This window comes from Melopsittacus undulatus, chromosome 3, assembly GCF_012275295.1.
Source record: "Melopsittacus undulatus isolate bMelUnd1 chromosome 3, bMelUnd1.mat.Z, whole genome shotgun sequence".
NCBI lineage: Eukaryota > Metazoa > Chordata > Aves > Psittaciformes > Psittaculidae > Melopsittacus > Melopsittacus undulatus.
In genome coordinates this window covers 91,238,655-91,259,424 of record NC_047529.1, presented here as the reverse complement: position 1 = coordinate 91,259,424, position 20,770 = coordinate 91,238,655, and the positions used below count along the sequence as shown (strand labels likewise).

Sequence of the window (20,770 nt, the reverse complement as noted above, 5' to 3'; positions counted from 1 at the left end):
GAACTGGATTACCAGTAGACGCAATGGTGGTGTTTTTAAATATTATCTGTTTCACATCAATATAGAATCATAGAATAGTTAGGGTTGGAAAGTACCTTAGGATCATCCAGTTCCAACTCCCTGCCATGGGCACGGACACCTCACACTAAACCATGTCACCTAAGGCTCTGTGCAGCCTGGCCTTGAACACTGCTAGGGATGGAGCATTCACAACTTCCTTGGCAACCCATTCCAGTGCCTCACCATGCTCACAGTAAAGAACTTCTTCCTTATACCCATCCTGAACTTCCCCTGTTTAAACCCATTGTCCGTTGTCCTGTTGCTGCAGTCTCTGATGAAGAGTCCCTCTTCAGCATCCTTGTAAGTCCCTTTCCGATATTGGAAGGCTGCTATGAGGTCTCCACACAGCCACAGTGATGTCTGCTTAAAGAATAGATGCCCTATATAGTATAATATAATGCAATATACACTTAATATCAGAAAAGCATAGTTCCTGCACATGGGTACCCAGTGTGAATGCTGTTACTACCTAGCAACTTCCAGTGTTACCATGCGGGAGTTCAGATTGGTATGCACTACAATTCCACAGTTAGAGTGTGGCTCAGTAAAAAAAGTTTAGTTTAATACTTGTTAACACTTTTAATACTTATCTCAGTAGTATGGAATTTCATCAGCATTAGAGAGAACGCTATTAGAAGGGTGCCATCATCAGCTCAGCTATTGTTTTTCTGACCTTAAATATTTAATTAAAATCAACTTAATTAGTTCTGTGCTGTACTTGCTTTTGCTCTGACTGAAGCTGCAAAGCAACAAGCTACCCATAGCTTTGGGCAGGAAATGTTTTTTGTGAATTGTAACTTGTTTTCCTGCTCATCAGAAAGGTGAGTTGGTTCGAAAGGGATTTGAGTAATAGAAGAAAAATTGGGTAGGGACACAGATACAGTACTTACAGCTCAGAACATTTTGAGATAGGTGGTAGAACGTGAGTGTATTACCCTGAATGTTCTGTATTTTGGGGGTTGTTTGGGTTTTTTTGGGGGTTAAGTTTTTTTTATGGAATTAACTGTTAGCAGTGTCTTGTAAACTAGGTTCTGGGTTTACATGGGCCTTGGTTATGGCCTGACCACTAAAGTAGTGGGTTTTGTTTTTTTTTTTAGTTTTAGTACTAGAGAACTGATGCTGTAGTGGTACTAGATTAGTTAGCCTTGTGTTTTTGTGAAGCTAAGAGATACTTTAAGCTAACCTTTTTCTTTGTTTTCTTTTGTTTTTTAACGGATAGGAAGAATTCAGATTGCATTTCAAGAACATATCCCGCATAATGGATTGTGTTGGATGTGACAAATGCAGGCTGTGGGGCAAACTACAGGTACAGTTTATTGTGTGGAGGGGGAGGTTAGAAGGTAAGCATTAGTTTCAGTCTGCCAGGATGCCCCTTACCATAGCATTCAGACTTTCTGTACATGGTTGATATTTGATATCCTTACCTGTATATTAAAAAAGAACATATCTTTAATTCATTGTTAAAAACAGAGTTCAAAAAAAGGGTCATTATGTTTAGCCAACAGCTGTTTAGTTTACTAAAAGCTATAGTTTGTATTCTCAAAAAACAAAACAAACCCAAAACCAAAAAGTATTTAAACTAGATGCTTCATGGCAAAGTTTTACTCGCAGTCAGTATCGTATTTGTATCTGTAGAATCACCTGTGGGAAGCCTTCCTGGAAATACAGCACTTGCTTACTTGTTAGAAAATTCAGTGTGGGACTTAACTCTACAAACTGAGGCATAAGAAAAAGAAGCAATTCACAATTTATGCAGAAGGCAGCAAATGAATGCAGAGGTGCATAGTAAAGCTGAAGTTGCAAACCACTATCAGTTTCTGGACACTTACTCTTTTCATTTTATTAATAACAAGATCTTAAACCTCAAGAATAATGTTAAGTCCAGGCTGAGAGAATAGTTGTCACTGTGAGGCTTGTACTGTACCATATATTCCTCTGTAGCATTAAGCTTATGAGAGTTCAGCTTTCAAAGAAATCTGTAACGTCAAAAATTTGGTGGTCTCAGCTGAATTTCTGGAGTTTTGCTTACTCTGTCCTAGTGAACACTTCTCATCTGTTGTTTTTCCCTTCTCACACAAAATGGAATAGGACCAGGTTCCCTGACCTATAAAATTCTCTTGCAGCCAGCCTTAACCACTTTTTGTCAAAACCCAGTGGGTTTTTTTTGTTGCCCAATTAAAAGAGGAAATAAGAATAGCTTCTGCTGTTCTATTTCTGTATAGAAAATAGGAATTGAAACTGAAACTGCAGTGTCTGCCCCTAGGATTGGAGGTGGAAAAAGCAGAAGTGTTGTGATACCTCGTAATAAAATCTAGTTTGACTTTGAAGGGGGGAGGGAAGAGGATAAGGGGTGATCTGATCCAACAGCTCCTGCCGCAGCAGAACATCTGTAAAGCAAGGGGCAGGAGGGACTGGAAGTCATGTAACAGGCATGTTTTCATATGCATCTGCTATGCCTGAAAATAAAAGAGGTTGGAAAAGAAGAGATCCAAATACATGAGAATGAAGAGCAAATATACCTGAGGAAACAAATGGTCTAAAATAAGTGAGTGAACCTGGTACATAGTCCATGGCAAGCATTTGCATTAGTGTCCTTGTTGGTGCATAGTTCTTTAGGTAAAGGGAGTGTCAGTATAGAAGAATTGCCTGGATTAGTAATTTTTCACCTTTTTTATGGTTTCCTGAGTGTTTGGAGGAGTGATCTTACTGCAAAAAAAACCAAAAACCACTGCACCTTTTTCTTTGTAGACTCAAGGCTTAGGAACTGCTCTGAAAATCTTGTTTTCTGAGAAGGAAATACAGAGCCTTCCTGAGAATAGCCCATCAAAAGGCTTTCAGCTCACACGTCAAGAAATAGTTGCTCTTGTAAATGCCTTTGGAAGGTAAGTTCTTACCATTTGTGTTGTAGAAAAACCATACAACTTCAGTGTCAGCACTCATATTCTATGGAGAGTTGGCACTGTACAGGTAGCTTTAGCTTTTTAAAGGCTGAATTAGTGATACTGATAAACTTAATGCCATCAAACGGAGTATGTGGAGTGTTGATATATTAGCCTGGGTCATCATTCTGTGTTTGGATCTTATTTGTCTTTCTATCTTTAATCTCATAAAGTCCATCTTGTGCGAGATGGATTTAAGTTTTGTAAACATCCGTAAGCATTAGACTTTGAGTATAGTTCTCCTTTTTGACCATGGATTACAGCTATTCTACATTTTGTATTTGCTTTAAATGTGTGCATGTGAAAATGTAGTGAAAAGAAAGAAAAGTACTTGGGAAACCTTTTTTAACACTGTAATTTTAGCCCTTAGTCTATTGGATATTTGTGTATGATGTAATTATTGTTAAAACTTTATCCTATTCAAGTGATGAAATAAATTAACAGCTTTAAAAGATGTATAGAACTTGCTTCGTTCATCATGCTAGTTCCTCACATCTTGAATTTAACAATCAGTTCCTGTTTAAAGGAATGTAATAAACATTATTACCTCTGCTTAGAGTTTTTTACACGTTTAATGAAGTCAAGACCATTAAGTGTGTACATATATAGTTTAATCCCTACAGTATAATACATAAATATGATGGTGAGCCAGATCTTTCAAGGGAAAGTAGTATCTTAAGTGTGTTCATCTTTTGGAACAAAATTGTGTTTGTTAAAAACCAAACAAAAAGCCCCTGCGGAAGGATGGAAGGTGATGGTTTGCACTTCTCTTTCACAGCTGACTTACTAACACTGAAGGGTTTTTGTTTTACAGGCTTTCCACAAGTATAAAAGAGCTGCAGAATTTTAAAGTTTTATTACAACAAACGAGGTAATGAAGGCCTTTGCACAACTCATTAGTGAAGACCATTTACATGACTGCATTGAGCAGAAGGAACTGATCCTTACAGGACTCACATGAACTGAAAAAAGTAAAATCAAATACCAACTTGAATATTTATGTTTAAGCTACGAATGGTTATTAATTAGAGAAGATATTTATGAATGAAATATTATAGTTTTTAAATGTGTAAATTATGCTGATCTGTTTATTTTTAAGTTCTCTGCTCACAGTCTGTTATACTGAAACTTCATCAATGTTCTTATTTCCTTGCCTTTCTGAGACAGTTGTTTTATATGAAAACATATGTACCTCTCCCCTGATTTGGCCGGTTCTGAGAGAGGGTGTTCGCCTCTCCCCAGTACTGAGCTTCAGTATATTCTGAGGATGTGGTTATGCTGATTCTGGCTGTCTGAAAGAAGAAAAGAGAGGAGAAAAAATAAAACTAAAATAAGTGGGGCTCCTGTTGAGTTCTGCCTTCTCACTGTAAGAGGAAAGTTATTTAATGGAAATTGACTAAGCAGAGATTGCATTTCATACTGAGCTCTATTACATTGTGCTGATAGCAACGTTTTTTTTCCTTTCATGCTGCTTTTGACAATTTCCTTTTTCCTTTAAAACACCTGCCTTGTCTCTGGTTCAGCACAGCTCAAAGTGACATTTGTGCAGCCCCCTGGCTACCTGCATTTGCTTGGGGGCACAGTGGTCGGGAGCGGAGGTGGTTAGTGGAGCACTGCTGGCTGGAAAGCCTCAGTCAATCAAATTCACATCCACCATATTTTATTTTCTAGTTTGTAATCACAGGTTCAATTTCCAGAAATGGTCTTTTTGAAGTCTGAAATGTTAAAATAGCACATCTCAATCTTTGAGCTGTGGAAATAGATCTGTTCTTTATGGGTTATATTTTAGTGCTGTGCTTATAAGGTCAGTGCAAAAAGTAACAACTTGTGTTTTTGTAGTCACTTTTAAAAAAAGATCCTTTTTAAAATTCATTCACACTGACATTTACCACTGCATACTCTATCTATGCAATCCCTAACTGTCTTCTTTAAAAGGATATTCAGTGTAAAAAAACGGGTATGTTAATAACATAACATTCATAAAATAAGAAATTACTCATGTATCATTGTCCACAGATGTCAGTGGTAACTTACCATTGTTCAAACCAGAATCCAGAAACTGATTAGTAGCAACCAAATGTTGATCTAATTTGAAATGAAGTAATAAATGGTTTTAAACCAGCATGTTTCAAAGTTACGAATGTGGGAAGTGCTGGTACAGTGTAGATACATCTTTTGTTTTTAAAACAAGTCTTCACAAAATAAAGTGCTCTTAAACATTTTTCACCCTACCAGATACTTAGTGCCCTGTTCATATAATTGATTGTAACTGTGTTGGCTTCAATAATGTGGTCTTTTACGGCTGAGGTTGTCTGAAAGCTGGAATACGCTCCATGTCCTTTGTTTCCAGACTAGCCTCAAATTTCTACATGACTGGAAACAAGACAGATTATCCTGCTGGCACTTGCTACTAGAAAGAATATTGTTTTTCAAGGAAGTCAACCCTCCTGAGTCAAACTGGGATAAGAAAAAAATAAAGGAAAAAAAAAAACAAAACAAACCACCAGACACCCCCCAAGTTTTGGTGGTAGTTTCACAATTTGGCAATGAACCAGTGGGAAGTTTCTATTTAAGCCAGTAGTTAATGTGGTGTTAGAGAAAGCTGATGCCAGTCTTACCTAGCAGCTTCTCTTGCCTTTGGGCACCCATCTGTGTCTGAGCACATCACCACAGGCTTCCTCTTCCTAGTTAGTGGAGAAGAGTGGGTGATTTCTAGGTGGTTTCATCTGGCTTATTCTGAACTCTGCATTTGCACCCTAGAGTTCATTTTTTCTCCATTAAATTGAAGTAGGAATCTGGGTAACTAGCTCAGATATGAATAGCTGTGTTTGGTAAAGGAGTTACACCCCAAGTGTCCAACTCTTCTGAGTAATTGTATATACTGACATAGTGTAGTTTTCAGATGGCCATTAATTCTTTGCCTTTTGGATTGACCTGCAAAGGTTAGAACCTGTAGGCTCACTTGTGAGAAGAATGCTGTAGAGTTGGGATTTATCTGTGTTGTTGTGTATTATAGTGCCTAAAGCTTGAGGCGGGATCTTCTGGTTGAAAAGCAAGTGTGGTCTGTGCTGCCCCAGGAAGGACATGAGTTTCAGAATTGTTTCTTTCCTTTTCCCCTTTGCTTTGTGGGGAAAGTGAATTCCTTCCAACCTTATTTGGGGGGTGCAGTTTGCTCTTTTTTTTTTTTTTTTCCACCTGTGCCTGGCTAAAATCTACAGGCACTGAAGCAGCACCACGTACTACCATCATGCACTTGCTCATGGGATGGGAATGGTCCTGGATACCTGCTCCTTGCAGCTCTCACTGGCACACTGCAGGCAGTTAATGGTAACAGTTAATGCTCTTGGGTAAGGACATAGAGATGGGAAGCTTTTCTTCTTTTCCTTTGTCTCATGGAAACACAGGGTGCAACTGACCAGCAAATTCTGTGTGTATGTTAAGTTCTCTTGCATTTGAAGGTACATCTGGCTTGGTGGTCAAATAAGGAAGGCATTTCATTTCACTGTCATTGTAGGAATAGGACAAAAACTTTTCCCGTTACAAATCTAGTTGAAACAGTTTTCCTGTCACCATCTTTTTTACTGTATTTGATGTATATTCCGTGACTCTGCTGCCTATGAAGTTCTGCCATGCAAATTGGATGGCTTAGTTCTTTATATGTTAAATTTTAGCAACTTACAGACCCGTTTTTATACTAAGGAACAAGGTTAGTTACACTGCCCATCACTTGTAAACTATTTCAGATTCCAGCTCCCTATTGGAGATCAACTTGTCAACACAGTCTGTTGTTCATTTTAAAGTACATTTCCTTAAACAAATGACCCAATGATTGTAATCCCGGAGGTAGTGAGAAGACAAAGACACAGCACATTTCCTTCTTCCAAGTCATGACGGCTTATGTGAAATGATAAAAAAGACTTGGTGGAAACCGCATAGGTAGAATGTAGGGCACTGTTGCTGAGCAACTTCCTCTTCGGTGCCTGAGGAGGAAGGTGAGAGTAGAGATGCAAACCAGTGAAACAGACTTGTGCAAGCTGGGCTAGGAGGAGTGGTTCCCTACTTCAGCTGGAGACTTGTGCTGTATGTCATTGTATGTATATGAAATACACTGTGCCACACTTTCTGGAGTTGCGTTTGGACAGTTGGGTTGCCATTATGTGACCTTGCTTTGTGCTTTTCTGGGAAATGAGCTGTAATATGTTGTGAATGACCTAGATGCTTGTTTACAAAGGAGCAATCGGCAATTCATCACTCGACAATTCCTGCATATGGCTAGCCTAGGAAAATGTAATATTTATTAAAACCAGAATCAGTGTTGGAACTGCTTACTGAGATCTAAACACTTCCCAATCTTTGCTATGTTTGAATCGATCAAATGCAAATTAAAGTATTTTCTGCTACATCCTCTTTTTGTGAATGTAATTTTTTGATTTTCATTTGAAATGGGGTTTATTTTTTACCTTTTCATTTACCTTTCAACTACATGTGGTAGAAATCAAGTGAATTATTTACATGTCAACTATTTAAGCTTAAGATGATGAGCAGGCTTTTGTTCTCACTTTAATGCCATCCAGAAAGTGAATGTAACCTGTGTGTCTGTTGCTGTTTACTGTGCATTGTGTGTCAGCACATCAGAAATTCATGTCCCAGAAGTATGCTTCTGCATGAGCATGACCCAGTTCAGCTCTATTTAAGTTCAACTGTTCTAAGAGGCAGAAGGGCTTGTGTTGAAATGAATCTGGGTCTGTTCTGTCCTTTTCTCAGCATTGCCTATGACATCAATTTTGTTAATATTTGTTCCAGTTGGTTCACCCAGTGGTGCTCTTCGTGTGAAATTATTTCCCTTACAGGGTTTCTGCAGTGCTCTGTTCCATTCCACATACGCATTTGTAACAAATTGTCTCTAATAAATGTGATAGACACATTTCATCCCCAGTTTAGGTGGGTAAGTACCTGTTACACAGGTGGTAATAATTATAGTGATTTAATTTAAGATCCTACCTTTCACATTGTTGTTTAAATCTCCTGTGGTTTGAGAGTATTTAATTCATTGGTGTGCTTGGTTATAGTCTCTTCCCATTCCACATTTTTGCATACTGGGCCACAAAGATCACACTTGTTTTAAGCACAGACTTCTCATAATTGATTTTTTTTTTTTTTGCTGTGCAGCTCTATCTGCCATGGAGGAAATGCAGTTCCTGCAGACATGTCTTGCATGAAGTTGTCAGGCAGTTTTGTACAAACATGATCGTAGAACTCCAAAGGCTTTCATAAAACCATTGTTCTCCCAGTGCTGTGGCACCTTTTTCAGTCTCTGGCTGATCATTTAATTGGCTTGTTTCCTTTAGTGAACATTTGGTAGGAAGTGTAGAAACTAATTGGAGCTTTGGAGGGTTTGCTGGATGTGCTCTGCTTCTGCCAGAGGCTTGTACTTTGGGTTTACCACAGAAATCAAAGACGCTGTGGAAGAGTTGTGTTAATGTGGCCCTGCTGTGCTTCCAGCTTCCAAACAGGCCTGATCAGATCTAGTCCCATCTCTTTTTTTTTTAATTCTGTGAAATGTGTACCAGAATTCTCTACTTCTAGTACTTTCTGAAGTTGAATATGAGGAAAACATCCAGCCTGTTCCACCATTTGGGGATGCTGTAGTTCACCTCAAAATTAACTACATGTTTATAGAAGTAAAGATTACTAGAAGAAATTGGATTTTCTCCTAGGGAAATCTGAATTGATTAACAGTATTTGTTTCACATGGGGAAGGAGGAGTTGATGCTGTGGGCGTGGAGCACTTCACAGTAGAGGGTACCAGTCCATGCTGGGCACAGTAAAAAGACCTGGAGTAGGGGTTCCCACTCAGCAAGCCTAAAAATAATTAATGCTATGCACTAAATCTATGTGCAAATGTCACACACTAGTATGGTATTTATCTACCATTTCCACCCCAAACCACCACACTTATCCCTGAATGTACAAGGCTGAAGTAGGGCTTGGCTGACCTTTTGCTAGTTATGCAGAATTTATCCTCTAGGTCCACCTGAGGCTTTTTCTGCTTTATGTATTCTGGCACTTGCCCCGTTCCCAGACTGTGCTTCCTAGGTCTTTCATACATAACTAAGTGCTGTTATATGTATTCTGGCTAGGTATTTGTCTTACTCTTCTACATAATATACCTAGAGCCGATTGACAGAGATTATCATGTAACTAACTTTTCAAACATATGAATTTTCATCCTGCTTTGCAGTTCATAAGGCCCCAGCAAAGCAGATGCCCATCCCTTTGCTCTGAAACTGGCCCTACAGCTGCTGAGAAGGTAACAGTTGTCTTAAACAAATGTCATGTGTTTTGGGATGGTAACTAGAGTGTAGATAGCGTTTAGCCTCCAACCAGATGGCCACATGGAGAGCAGTGATGATCCAAAGAGTAAATTGTGCTCTGAGAATGTAGCAGTAAGTTGAAAAGACAGTCTTTAATTGGGTTGATACTTTTCCTGTACAGGCTTTCATGTGCATGTAAGAATCGCTGCTGTCATGTGTCTGAACAACCAATTCAGCTGCTTACATTATATTTACCATAATTATGTATTTCTAACCTAATATACAGTGTAAAAATAAAAATACTTAGAAAATAATTATGCCATTTCACTTCATGAAATCTGCTCTTTTAAAATGAGCATAAAATGATTAAATTATGTGCTCTAACAACTCTATTCACAGCCAAAAATACTGTGGCTTAGAACAAGGTATTAATTAGAACAGTCTTCAAAGTTTAAATCATTAGCTTATACTTTTCCTTTAGCTATGTAAAGCTTGTGGCAAAGACAAGTTCTTCATTTATCTGTGCTGAGGAACACTTCTAAAAACCAAAAGGTGAAGAAAAATTGCTAAGCTTTGTTTTGCAGTACACTTGTTTTAATATTGGAATGTCCTGGGACGCTGTAGTTGGTTGAAGTTATATAGGGCTTGGCCGGTCTGTGTCCAGGGCTGGATCATGTTGAAGGGATCCGATGTAAGCCATGAAGCTATTGTTCTGATGGCCCCAGTCATAGTAGTCTGGAGAGAAACTGGAAAAGAAAACAGCAGAGTTAGTGACTGACATGTTGGTTCTGTAGATACCCTGTTAGACAATGTGGGGAACATGCAACCACATAGAGGTAGTTCTCACACTGAAGTGCAGAAATAGGGGGTAGGATGATCAATAACTGCAAATAGTGAGTGTCCAACTGTACTGAATCATAGTTTGGGCTCAGAGGCAGTGACTACACAATCTTAGGTAAATGAGTGACAAGAACTACATCCAGGTATGTTAGCTATGACTGATTAATCTACTACTACCATAGTGTAGATACAGGAACAGTGAATGAGTAATATGACTGAATCTCCTTTTTGGGCAGGAGAGTGTCCTGGCAGTGCTTTTTCTTCTCTGGACTGTGTGCTACCATGCTTGCTGGGAACTGCTCCTTCCTGGAAGGGAATTCTTACCTAAAGCTCATGGCTACACAGAGAAAATTGACTTTTTACCCCAGTTCTGGGTTGTGTGGGATTTTGGCAGTTTGGTGGCTTCAAATAAGCTTTCAGCAAGCTGGAAAGCAAATGCCCTCTTCATTTCAGGTGAACCCCAAGACATTTAGCCATGTTACAGGGCAACCAAAGTTCAGAGGCTTCTCACCACCATCACAAGCTGCTGCCCATGCTGTCAAGCTTTTCTCCACTCACCCTGAGCAGGGGGACAGCATTTTTAGTAGGTTGCCTTGCTCACACACTGAAAATAGTGAATGGCACTTCTTAGGCCCCTTTTGGAAGAAACAGAGGGTGAAGCGTGCAGCCCAAAGGTCTGACCTGAGTTTTTCAAAAGGTGGCAGTGCTGTTACAATTCTTAAAGTACGTTTTCATTCTTGTTCCTTGCATTCTTTGTGGAGCTCTTGGCTCCCTACAGTCACTCAGTGCTTTCAACTTCAGCTTCCCCCTTTGCTTCCACTCATCCCTGGAATTCATTCCACAATTGGAGCTAGACAGTTTACATTAGTTGGCTGCAGTGTGTAAGGGTTCTTCCTCCTCCAGTTTCTGTTATGGGAAGCAAGCAGTTCCCTCATGTACCTCACCTGCCCTGCGCCCCCTGTGGTGCAATATTCCATGCTAGGTCGTCATCACTGTCGTATCTGCGGGGGTTGTCAAAGAAGTAAGATCTGGGACTGAAGCCATGGCTTGGGACCATTCCCGCGTTGGCCTGGGGGAAGGGAAACCTCAGTCAGTATTTGCAACAGATAGATCAACGGCTTGGGGCCTGACTTCTGAAAGACGTCACTACAGACTGACCTCCTGGTTTCCAAAGTAAAACTGGCAGGTTTGTATTTCCTGTAGGCTTTTTGCATTCTCTGTTTTTCTCTACAAGCACAGTCATAGTCTACAGATACTAACGGCTTTTCCTTTTCCTTCTGGCCAACAGATACAACCTATTCCTGACACCACCCTCTACCCTGCATTTCACTTGGCTGCTGAATTCCTATCCATCCTGGACACTTTGCACTTTCAACTTGGGAGTGAGCAGCAGGGACACAGCTGAGGAGCTGCGAGATATGAAATGCCTAAAGAGACTGGGGTTTACTGCCTGCATTTGTAACCCTCCCTCCTGGTGCATTACCTCCCTTGCCTCAGGAGCTGCTCATGCTGAACCTTGACACCTGCCTTATGAAGCCACAGTTGGAAAGCCCCTTAGGACCTCTCTGAGCAATTTCAGTATTTACCCTACAGTGCTATGAGGGTCAAATCCCAAGGAAAGTCCCTTTGATAAAACAGGGAATAGGATATACATGTAACTCCTTCATTTACAAAGAATTTTGCTTTTATTTCCCTATGAATCAAAACAAAACAAAAAAAAAAAGAAAAAGAAAAAAAATTCAAAAGGTCAGTCTGATTCTGGAAACAGTACACAGGGACACACAGGACGCCCCTGAACCTCTTCCACTGATTCACGGCTTCCATCCCCAGGGAGCAGGGTTCCCAGCACCTGCAGATAAGCCAGGACAACATCTTCTCCTTGGCCTTAAGCAGCAGAGCAGTTTAATCTCCCCCTGTGTTACTGATGTTAAAGAGCTGACAAAGATGAAATAAAAATAGGTGCACCTCTGCTATCTCCCCAGCTCCAAACTTTGGCTGGCTAAAAGTATGGCAAGGCAAAGGACTACACACTGCAGTGACCCTGTGTCAGCACCAAAGCAGGCAGCTCCTTCCAGGCTGAACACAGGATGTCTCAAACTTTCTGTTTCTGAAGAGAGAAATTTAACACCAAAGAATAACTGTTTCTTGGGACTGTTCCATTTTCACTAAGTGGGAGTTAGGATTTTTAACTAAAAAAGGTTTGTTTTAATTCTAAGCCCATGTTTTCTGGTAAAGTGTTTTCAGCCACTGGGCCAATTTGATATTTAACTTTAGTAACAGCCCGCTGGAGCAGCCTACTGAACCGAGGGGCCTGTGAGCCTTGGCTTCCCTGTTGTGGCACACTTGCACTGAAGTTCACTTTTGCCTTGCTGGAGTCCATTTTTTGCTTCTTTCTAACACTGTTCCCAGTTTTCCTCTTACCATGTTGCTGTTTAACAGAAATATTTTTACTGTGTAGAAAAAAATCCATCTGTGACCTACCCACTATGACAGACAATGTCATACCCTAAAAAATGTACCCATAAAAGAAGTGATATCACTGATTGGTTCTTCTGAACTGTACCATTGTGAAGCTGGAGATTTAAGGCTTTCTGCAAATCACAGTGCAAAAATATAATGTTACAGCTGTTACTGCAGTGCTGTCTGACTTGTGAGAGATTATGGCCTGTTTGACTCTGTCAGCTCTCATCTGACTAGATTCTAAGTCTTTATGTGAGCAGCTTTTGGAAGGGAGAGCTTAGGCTGCTTCCCTTATTTTCATCCTCTTGGCAGTCTCTCCCACAGTGTCCAAACTTGGCCATCAGGTCCAGCCTTACTAAACTGACTTTAAATAAAATGACATCTCTCTGGGGTCAGTTTTTAGGAGAGCAGCAACACTGGACTGTCCTTTAAAACATCTCTTTGCAGTTGTCCTGGCTAACTCCTCAGCAGGAGTGGGGCTGAGATGGTTTTCTGTGATGGACACTGGGGCCCATGGGGTTCCTTTAACTGTGCTGTCAGGTATTACATCTCTACTGTTTCTGAAATCTGCATGTGAAAATAAAAACATCCCCTTCTCTAAAGGTTATTGTATTAATTGCTTCTCTTACTTGTGAATTTACCATTCACATCCTTCTTGGGGAATACTATCTTTGGTTTGGCCTATGGAAACAGAGATACTATCTTGGTAATCCTAGCACAGGGCCGATATTCTCTATGTGCCTCTCAACCAACATATCCTGTGCTAACCTGGAGACATTGCCTACAGCTATAAAAGCACGCTTGTCCATCCATTAACTACCTAAATATTAAGGATACTTAAAAGGGAATTATCCTTCCAATTCACACCTTAATCTCTGCTTAGCTGAAATAGCAGACACCAAGTGTTTATTACTACGTTGGTCTTTAACATGGAAACAGATGCAGGGCTGAAAGAATTCAATCTTTTATTTCATACATGCATTTGAGCAGTGAGCACACACCCATTTTCACTGCTATGTGGTGGAAGATCCCAAGTTTGGGTAACAAACTAACTCTTTTTCTACTGACTCCAGTAAAGTACTGTATTAATTCAAGGGGAAGATGTCCCTACATTTAAGATGGTTTCTGATTTTTAAGGTAAACTGCCTGAGAACCAACCACCTTGTCTTCCTTCTGGGTAGATACTATGAGTTTCTTTCATGGGGAGTTAGTATAAGGAAGTGGGACATTTGAGTTGCTTTTATTCTGCCAAGGACACATTGAAAAAAAGAAGTAAAAAATGTACAGAAGCAGAAGCTCCTTCAGCAGCTGAGCCTCCAGCCCTGCCTGGACACCACACTACCAAATACACTAACAAATTCCACCTACCAGATCTTTTGTAGGGTTTCGAACACGGAAGAAATACACAACCAAAGAAGTAGGCAAGAGCTCCCAGATGAAAAGGATCACTCCAAACACTATGTAACCTGCATCTCCCAGCTGACATTTCAGATCTGCCTGTTGAAAAGTCAGAGAGAAAAGTGTTTAAAAAATAAAGACAGCAGCTTATTTAAAGGTGCAGGAGCAACCTGTCTTCTTATGAAGATTTGTATTTAAGTGGCTGAAATGCTGGACAACATGGCCAGAAATTCCATTTGGTAAAGCCAGATTAACTTGGCTAATGATTAAAGGCATATTAAAAAAATCAATACACTGTCTCATTGGGTACATCCCTTTCCTTCTACCTTCCTTTGTCCCTCCTCCTCCCCCTGCTATCTTTGCTTGAGCAAAATCAAAGTTTACTGCAGGGGTCTTCCCAGTCTAAGAGCCTGGCAAGCAATCATTTGATCGAGCTATCAAATCCAGGTAATCAGAAGTTAGTTTTCCAGTCTTTTCCAGCTGGGAATAATACATAAAGAAACAATCCATGCCCAGGTCTTCAAAGGCATTGCTGGTAATCTTGCTTTAAAAAATGAAGGCTTGTATCCCTTCAAATTGGTGCACACTGTTAGCTTGAATAACCATGTTGTTACTCTGGCATTAGCTTTGAACTTCTCTCTAGGTTTCCCCTCCACCATTCACTATGGTTACAGAGGGAAAATCCTGTCCTTTCTTTTTCTGTGTTGTGTACGGAAGGAAAAAGGGTAATGTTTCTGATAGTGACCTGAGGCAGTACCAAACATTGGGCTATACTTTTAAAAGTGACTTTTTATTCTGGGACCAAACTGAATACCTGCTCCTTTGTTTCAGGCCTTTTACATATGGTTCAAATAATTCACCCCAAAATCCAGGCAACAAGTCAGACCAGATGTTCAAAAATCAGTAGCAGTGCCCTAAGGCCTAAAGCACTCCAGTGAGCTCCCTAAAAACAACCTCTGCTTCCATGGGGAAATGTGACCAAATATTCTGACCATAAAGTACCAGCCCCTGTTATTCCAGACTATAGGGTCAGCACAAGAAATGGCCCCTACAGGGGCTCAGCAGGAGCAGCAGCAACACTCCAAGCCCCAACAACAAGAGAGTAAATGTTTGGTTCAGGAGGTAAGTCCCAATCTAGTGCCCTTCTGCCTAAACCTGTGTGTTCTAGTGACACTGCCTGAGAACACCTCAGTGCACTTCCCTTCTCTGCACCACAGCAGGGTTGATTCCTGGCCCCTTGACAGACCCTGCTCAACTAACTCATAATGAAGTCCTCTGGGCAATCCTACCCCACCATTTACATTGCTTCTCATCTACAGTTTTATCTACTGTTCAACAGGGAACTGTTAATGGTTCCAGGTTTGCTTTGCCACCCTGGCAACACAATGCCCTTGTGAAGGCTGGGAACACTGCTTTTGGAATGCAGGGGCTTGCTGAGACATCAAGAGTCTGGGAACTTGAGGCCAAAAAGAATATATTCATAGTCCAGACCCAGGCCTGCCATTGTGCCTAGCTTTGACATAGCTGGAAAACTACTGGGATCTAACCACATGCTTCCAAGCAGAGAACGGAGCTGGATGCCCAAGTTTCATAAAATTCAATGAAGAATCATAGAATCATAGAATAGTTAGGGTTGGAAAGGACCTTAAGATCATCTAGTTCCAACCCCCCTGCCATAGGCAGGGACAACTCACACTAAACCATAGCACCCAAGGCTTCATCCAACCTGGCCTTGAACACTGACAGGGATGGAGAACTTACAGCCTCCCTGGGCAACCCATTCCAGTACCTCACCACCCTAACAGTAAAGAACTTCTTCCTTATATCCAATCTAAACTGTTCAAGTTTTAACTCTTTACCCCTTGTGCTATCACTACAGTCCCTAATGAATAGTCCCTCCCCAGCATCCCTGTAGGCCCCCTTCAAATACTGTAAGGCTGCCCTGCTATATCCTTTGGTGCTTTTATCACTGTTAGGTTACAGGTTGAATTGCCATTTGCAACTAAATTTTGGGAAGAATCTTAGTCTTATCCTCAGACTACACAAGTTGTCACACTAATGACAGAATTAAAGTAAGTAACTCCACAGCCCTGGATACCAATGGGAGATTTGATGCTGACTTCAGAACTGAGCATTTCAGAGGAATCAGGTGCTGGTTTTCTGCTTCTGCAAGTACAGAACAACCTTTCTAATGGACAAAGTAACTGCCTGGTTTAATAAAAGGCACCTTTTTTTTAACCATAAAGTCAAGATAGATAAAATATTGGGTTTTTTTTAATTATTATTTGTCTAGTGGGCACTTCTTTCTTTTAGCACTGACGGTGAGGGGTTTTTTCCTCCTTAAGCTGAATTTCCAACAATTTGTATTTCTGGAGCAAAACAATCTTAGTGCATTGAGTAAAAGAAAAAAAAGTTTCTAATATATATTAATTCCTCTTTTGATAGCATTTAGGAAATTCATCACTTACAGAATGATTTTTTTCATTATCAAATATTTTCATACTTGCCTGATCTGACACGTTGTACCAATCATAATCAAAAGAATTGACTTTCTTGGTTTGGGAGAACGATAAGATGAACAAGTTGTAACAAGCTCGTGAGGTATAAAGTAGTATAACAGTCACTCCTATACTTGTCACCTGACAGACAGATGAGCCCTGGAAGAGATTTAAGCACAGGTTATTATTCAGAAAGGAAGTTGAGAAGAACATTATTTTGCATGGACCTCAGGGATTGTCAGGGAACTGTCTATCTAATTCAACTGACTTTTCCTTCTTTGATCAGCACATCCTACACTATGTATTTTCCTATATTTTATCAGTACAATGTTTTCCAGGCAATGGCAGCAGTTCCAGCCCTTACCAAGATGGGGTGTGATTAATTCCTACAACTTTCTGTCCATGTAATGTTTTCAGAGCAATGAAAACACATAAGAAATACACTTGGTATCAGATGGAGCAAGACAATTCAGCCCTCAGCTCTCCATTAGCTGTAGAGCATCCTGTATCGCATGTTGGCTTGTTAGCATGATGCAACCTTGCATCTTCTTACAAGTGCTTGCTATGCACCTATTTCCCAAGTATCAAGCAGATGGCAAAAGTCAGCAGTTAAACACAACACAGGCAGGAACAGAACATCCTGCCTTGCCTAATGTCAACACAGAGGAGACAAAGTGGAAGCACGGATTATGGGCAGAGTGACCATGGCAGGGCAGCCTGTGAGTGGGAGGTTGCGCACAAGAAGAAGAATGAGACTACAAAGTGTGAAACCACAAGGGTTCTTAAGTCCTGAGAGAAAAGTGGACAGAGGACCCTGCAGCTCTGCCAGCCCAGTTCCTCAGCCTGCGTTTCCTGGTGTCAGTAAGAAGGAGCTCAGGAGTAGTCAGAAAAGCCTGCAGAAAAGCAGCTTGCCTGTTTTCTCGGCAAAATAATGTTGGTTCAGGGAACAGACAGGCTTAGGAGCATTACAAAATGCCCAGTACAGTCAACTTCCCTGACTGAATTCCTGCTTACAACCCACTGGAACTACCACTCTTCACCAGACTATATCCAGCAGCCATGTCGGAAGTGAGCCAAGAGCCTGCTGCTATATGGGAATTGGAGCCAGATCCATAGTAAGCAGTGGAGAAAGCTGTGGCAAGACCAGCAAGTAGGAAGTGGCACAAAGAGGAACTGTTTGCTAGGCACTTCTCTGTTCTCCTTTGGTATTAGCAAGCCAGTGACGCTGTCATGGAAACTGGAGGTGAGGGAGCAGAGAGAAGGTGCTGACTGGCACATACCATATCACAGCTCAGTGGCATTCACAGACTGGTGATCGCAGAAGTGAAGAGCAGAATGGGATTGGTATTTCCCTATTGAGGTTTCCCAACATAGCTGTCATTCTTTAACAGTTAATAGTTAATTATGATAGAGATTTAACAAACTTCAACCCCAGCAAATACAAAACCAGGGTCAGAAGCATCCTGGTTTTGCTGCCAGTCAAATCAGCTTAGTGGCTTGGAGAAGGGAGAGTGCAGCAGCAAAAATAAAGCCAGAGGAATCCTTTGTAATTCACAACCCTACAGAAAAGACAGGTTGCCCCAAGCTGGTAGCATGTCCCACTACATGATGTTTCCAGCCAGCCCAGAACTGGCCCAAGTAGGGACCAAAGGGCACTCCCTTATTGCTGTTGTAGCTGTGGTGCAGAGATCCAGGCCAGATCTCCATGCCAGGTCATGGAGGTGAATGTGTTTCTACATGTGGTCAGAAGGTACGTGCCAGCAGATCAGAGATGCAAATAAAAGGCTGCCAGTATCAATGTCTATCTACATACACTGCAGAGCACACATTATCTCCAATGCTGCTTCTATTATATCACTGCAGAGGATGGATTCTTCTTCTTCAGCTGGATTTTTTTTTAGCACAACAGTAGCAGAGTAAACCAGGATGTGTTTTTTTCACTGCCAGCTCCAGCCATCTGTGTCCCTAAGGTATGAGCAGTCAAATCCTACTGGAAGTCCCCAGAGAAACTTTCATTTCAGGTCAGCAAGAAGGAGCAAAGCACTCTTTAATTCTCATTTCCACATTCAAACTTTCATCAGCTGAGCATTCTGACCTTTCCTGTCTGCAACAATGTCAGAGTTTGTTTGGGTTTTGTGAAATAACTTGAAGACGAACAGGTTTCCTGCAGCAGGAGGAAACGGAACAAAGCAATCTCCCAAAGCCTCCCTCAGGTTAACACTGCTTTGTTACAGAGATTTACACACCAGTGATTTGCAGAAGTAGAAAAACTTTCCTTACTAGTAAAAATAATCCATTGCCCATGCATGCCCTTTGGTCAGCAAATGAGAGGCTTGAAAACAAAATCAACAAACTAAGCTGTGTTCTTAAATCTTCTATTCAGCCCTGAACTTTCAGTTGTTGTGCAGTATGGCCAGATTTATTAAACAAGAAAAGTACTCTTTTCATCTGATTAAGTAAATAGAGAGAGGAATGTTATTATATGATTTTCTAAATAGCAGCTGAAACTTATGATTTTTAAGGGTTTGTTGTGGTAATAGTAATGTGCTATTGATTAAACTAATAATTTAAGATTCAAATATCTACTGCAAATGCAGGGCCCTTTTTCATTTCAAAACCCCTGTTTCAGTATTTATAATTATTCTTATTTTCATATGAATATAATCCATATGAAATTTATTCATATGTATAATTATTTCATATATTTCATGTAATTAATATCTTTAATATCATTATTTATTTCACATATAAATAATTCATAATTATAATTATGCATTTCAAAAACCCTGTTTCATTATTTATAAATATAAATCACTGATTTCATAATAAACACTGCGTGCTTATGTGATGCCACCCAGCACCTTGACCACTGAATGTGTGTAAAGCTGTAAACCTAACACAATTTCGTTAAAGAACATTATGTAGGATAATAGGATAAATTTTTTCCCCCTTCTCCCCACTTGGCTAAATTATACTATATTCGGTCTTTTAAAACACATTCTCCTTATCTATAGGACATTAGGCAAATGTATACAGGGAGATTCCTCTGTCTGGTTTATCTTCAGCATGCTGGTACTTTAAACAATTAACTTAATCAGTCAATAATTTGACAAGCTGAAGGATCCTGAAGTATAGACCACTTCTGTGTGGCAGTACTGAAATGGAGTGGTCTCCAAACAGGGACCTGGAGAAAGCGGTATCCACTTGAAAGCAGTTGTGAAAAACTCCAGCCAGTAAGATCTGTAAAGGCTGCCTATTTGGGGGCCACTGGTGTTGGCCAAAAGCACCCTTCCTGCCACTTAGTATTTAATTCATATATTGACCTACATTGTGAGCCAAGTGCAAGCTGTAAGTTTAAGGCCTCCAGCTCTCAGGGATCTGAAGAACTGCATGGCTTTGTCTTGCACTGCCCTTGTCTCTGAGAAGGTACTTGAAAAGAACTGAAAATGTACCTTACCTTGGACTCCAAGTAAATGTTGGCTAAAGACATCTTGGAAATCTTATACAGGCAGATGGAGAGTGAAACAGCGCACAGCACAAACAACGTGTCATTAATTGCCACCCGGACAGAGACAATGATTTTTCTCTCTGAATTCTGTGTCCTCACCAATACTGCACATGTTAAATTCACCAAGAGGAAGAGGAGACTTATGAAAAGAGAAGCCAGGTAGAGGGGTAACCTGGGAGAGTGAGGAGAAAACAGTTTTAGCAACATTGTTCAGCAAGTGTATGTAATGAGATGGAAGTTGCGCCTGTTGGGTTGCCACAGCTGGCAGAGTGACCATCAGCATATATCCAAATCAAAGTGCTCCAGATTGCTGGAGAGATTAACTTAGCTCATGTCAAACCTGTTTTTACAGTTACACAACAAGCTGTAAGTAAAAAAACTAATATCAAGCAGCAAAACATGTAAGACTGTTTGCAGCAGAAATACAACAGCACCACTCTTAAAAACTACTTAAAATACACATGTACTTTCTTAGAGCATGCACTTCATACACAGCAAAACACTCTAACTACTGTTCACTGACAGGAGAAACCTTGCAAAAGGCTGAGCTGCCTGGAAAGGACTGGGCTTGATCCTGGGTTTGCTACACCAACACTGCTGTGAGAATCATCACTGACTGTTGATGTTCGCCATGAGATTTCATATTAAATTAGGGAAGTGTCTAGCAGTAGGGAAAATGTCTGAGTTAATGGTTCCCCAGCATCTTCATCCCTTTTCCTAAATAACCTGGTCATAGGCAACTTCTTGAAAGAA

General features: G+C 40.5%; 2 protein-coding genes across 3 annotated transcripts in view; one reads left to right on the top strand and one right to left on the bottom strand.

Moving 5' to 3' along the window:
- Window positions 1-7,406, top strand: part of ERO1B (endoplasmic reticulum oxidoreductase 1 beta) — a 31,939-nt gene extending 24,533 nt beyond the window's left edge. The window contains exons 14-16 of the mRNA XM_034060874.1: window positions 1,280-1,366; window positions 2,809-2,942; window positions 3,814-7,406. Coding sequence (XP_033916765.1) covers window positions 1,280-1,366; window positions 2,809-2,942; window positions 3,814-3,874 — 282 coding nt within the window. The 3' untranslated portion in view covers window positions 3,875-7,406. The remainder of the gene's footprint in view (window positions 1-1,279; window positions 1,367-2,808; window positions 2,943-3,813) is intronic.
- Window positions 7,407-9,446: 2,040 nt separating this feature from the next.
- Window positions 9,447-20,770, bottom strand: part of GPR137B (G protein-coupled receptor 137B) — a 32,721-nt gene continuing 21,397 nt past the window's right edge. For both annotated transcript variants that reach the window (XM_005145995.3, XM_034060843.1), the window contains 5 exons: window positions 19,967-20,189; window positions 16,519-16,668; window positions 13,982-14,110; window positions 11,098-11,222; window positions 9,447-10,059 (listed from right to left, as the gene is read on the bottom strand). In XM_005145995.3, coding sequence (XP_005146052.1) covers window positions 9,948-10,059; window positions 11,098-11,222; window positions 13,982-14,110; window positions 16,519-16,668; window positions 19,967-20,189 — 739 coding nt within the window. In that variant the 3' untranslated portion in view covers window positions 9,447-9,947. The remainder of the gene's footprint in view (window positions 10,060-11,097; window positions 11,223-13,981; window positions 14,111-16,518; window positions 16,669-19,966; window positions 20,190-20,770) is intronic.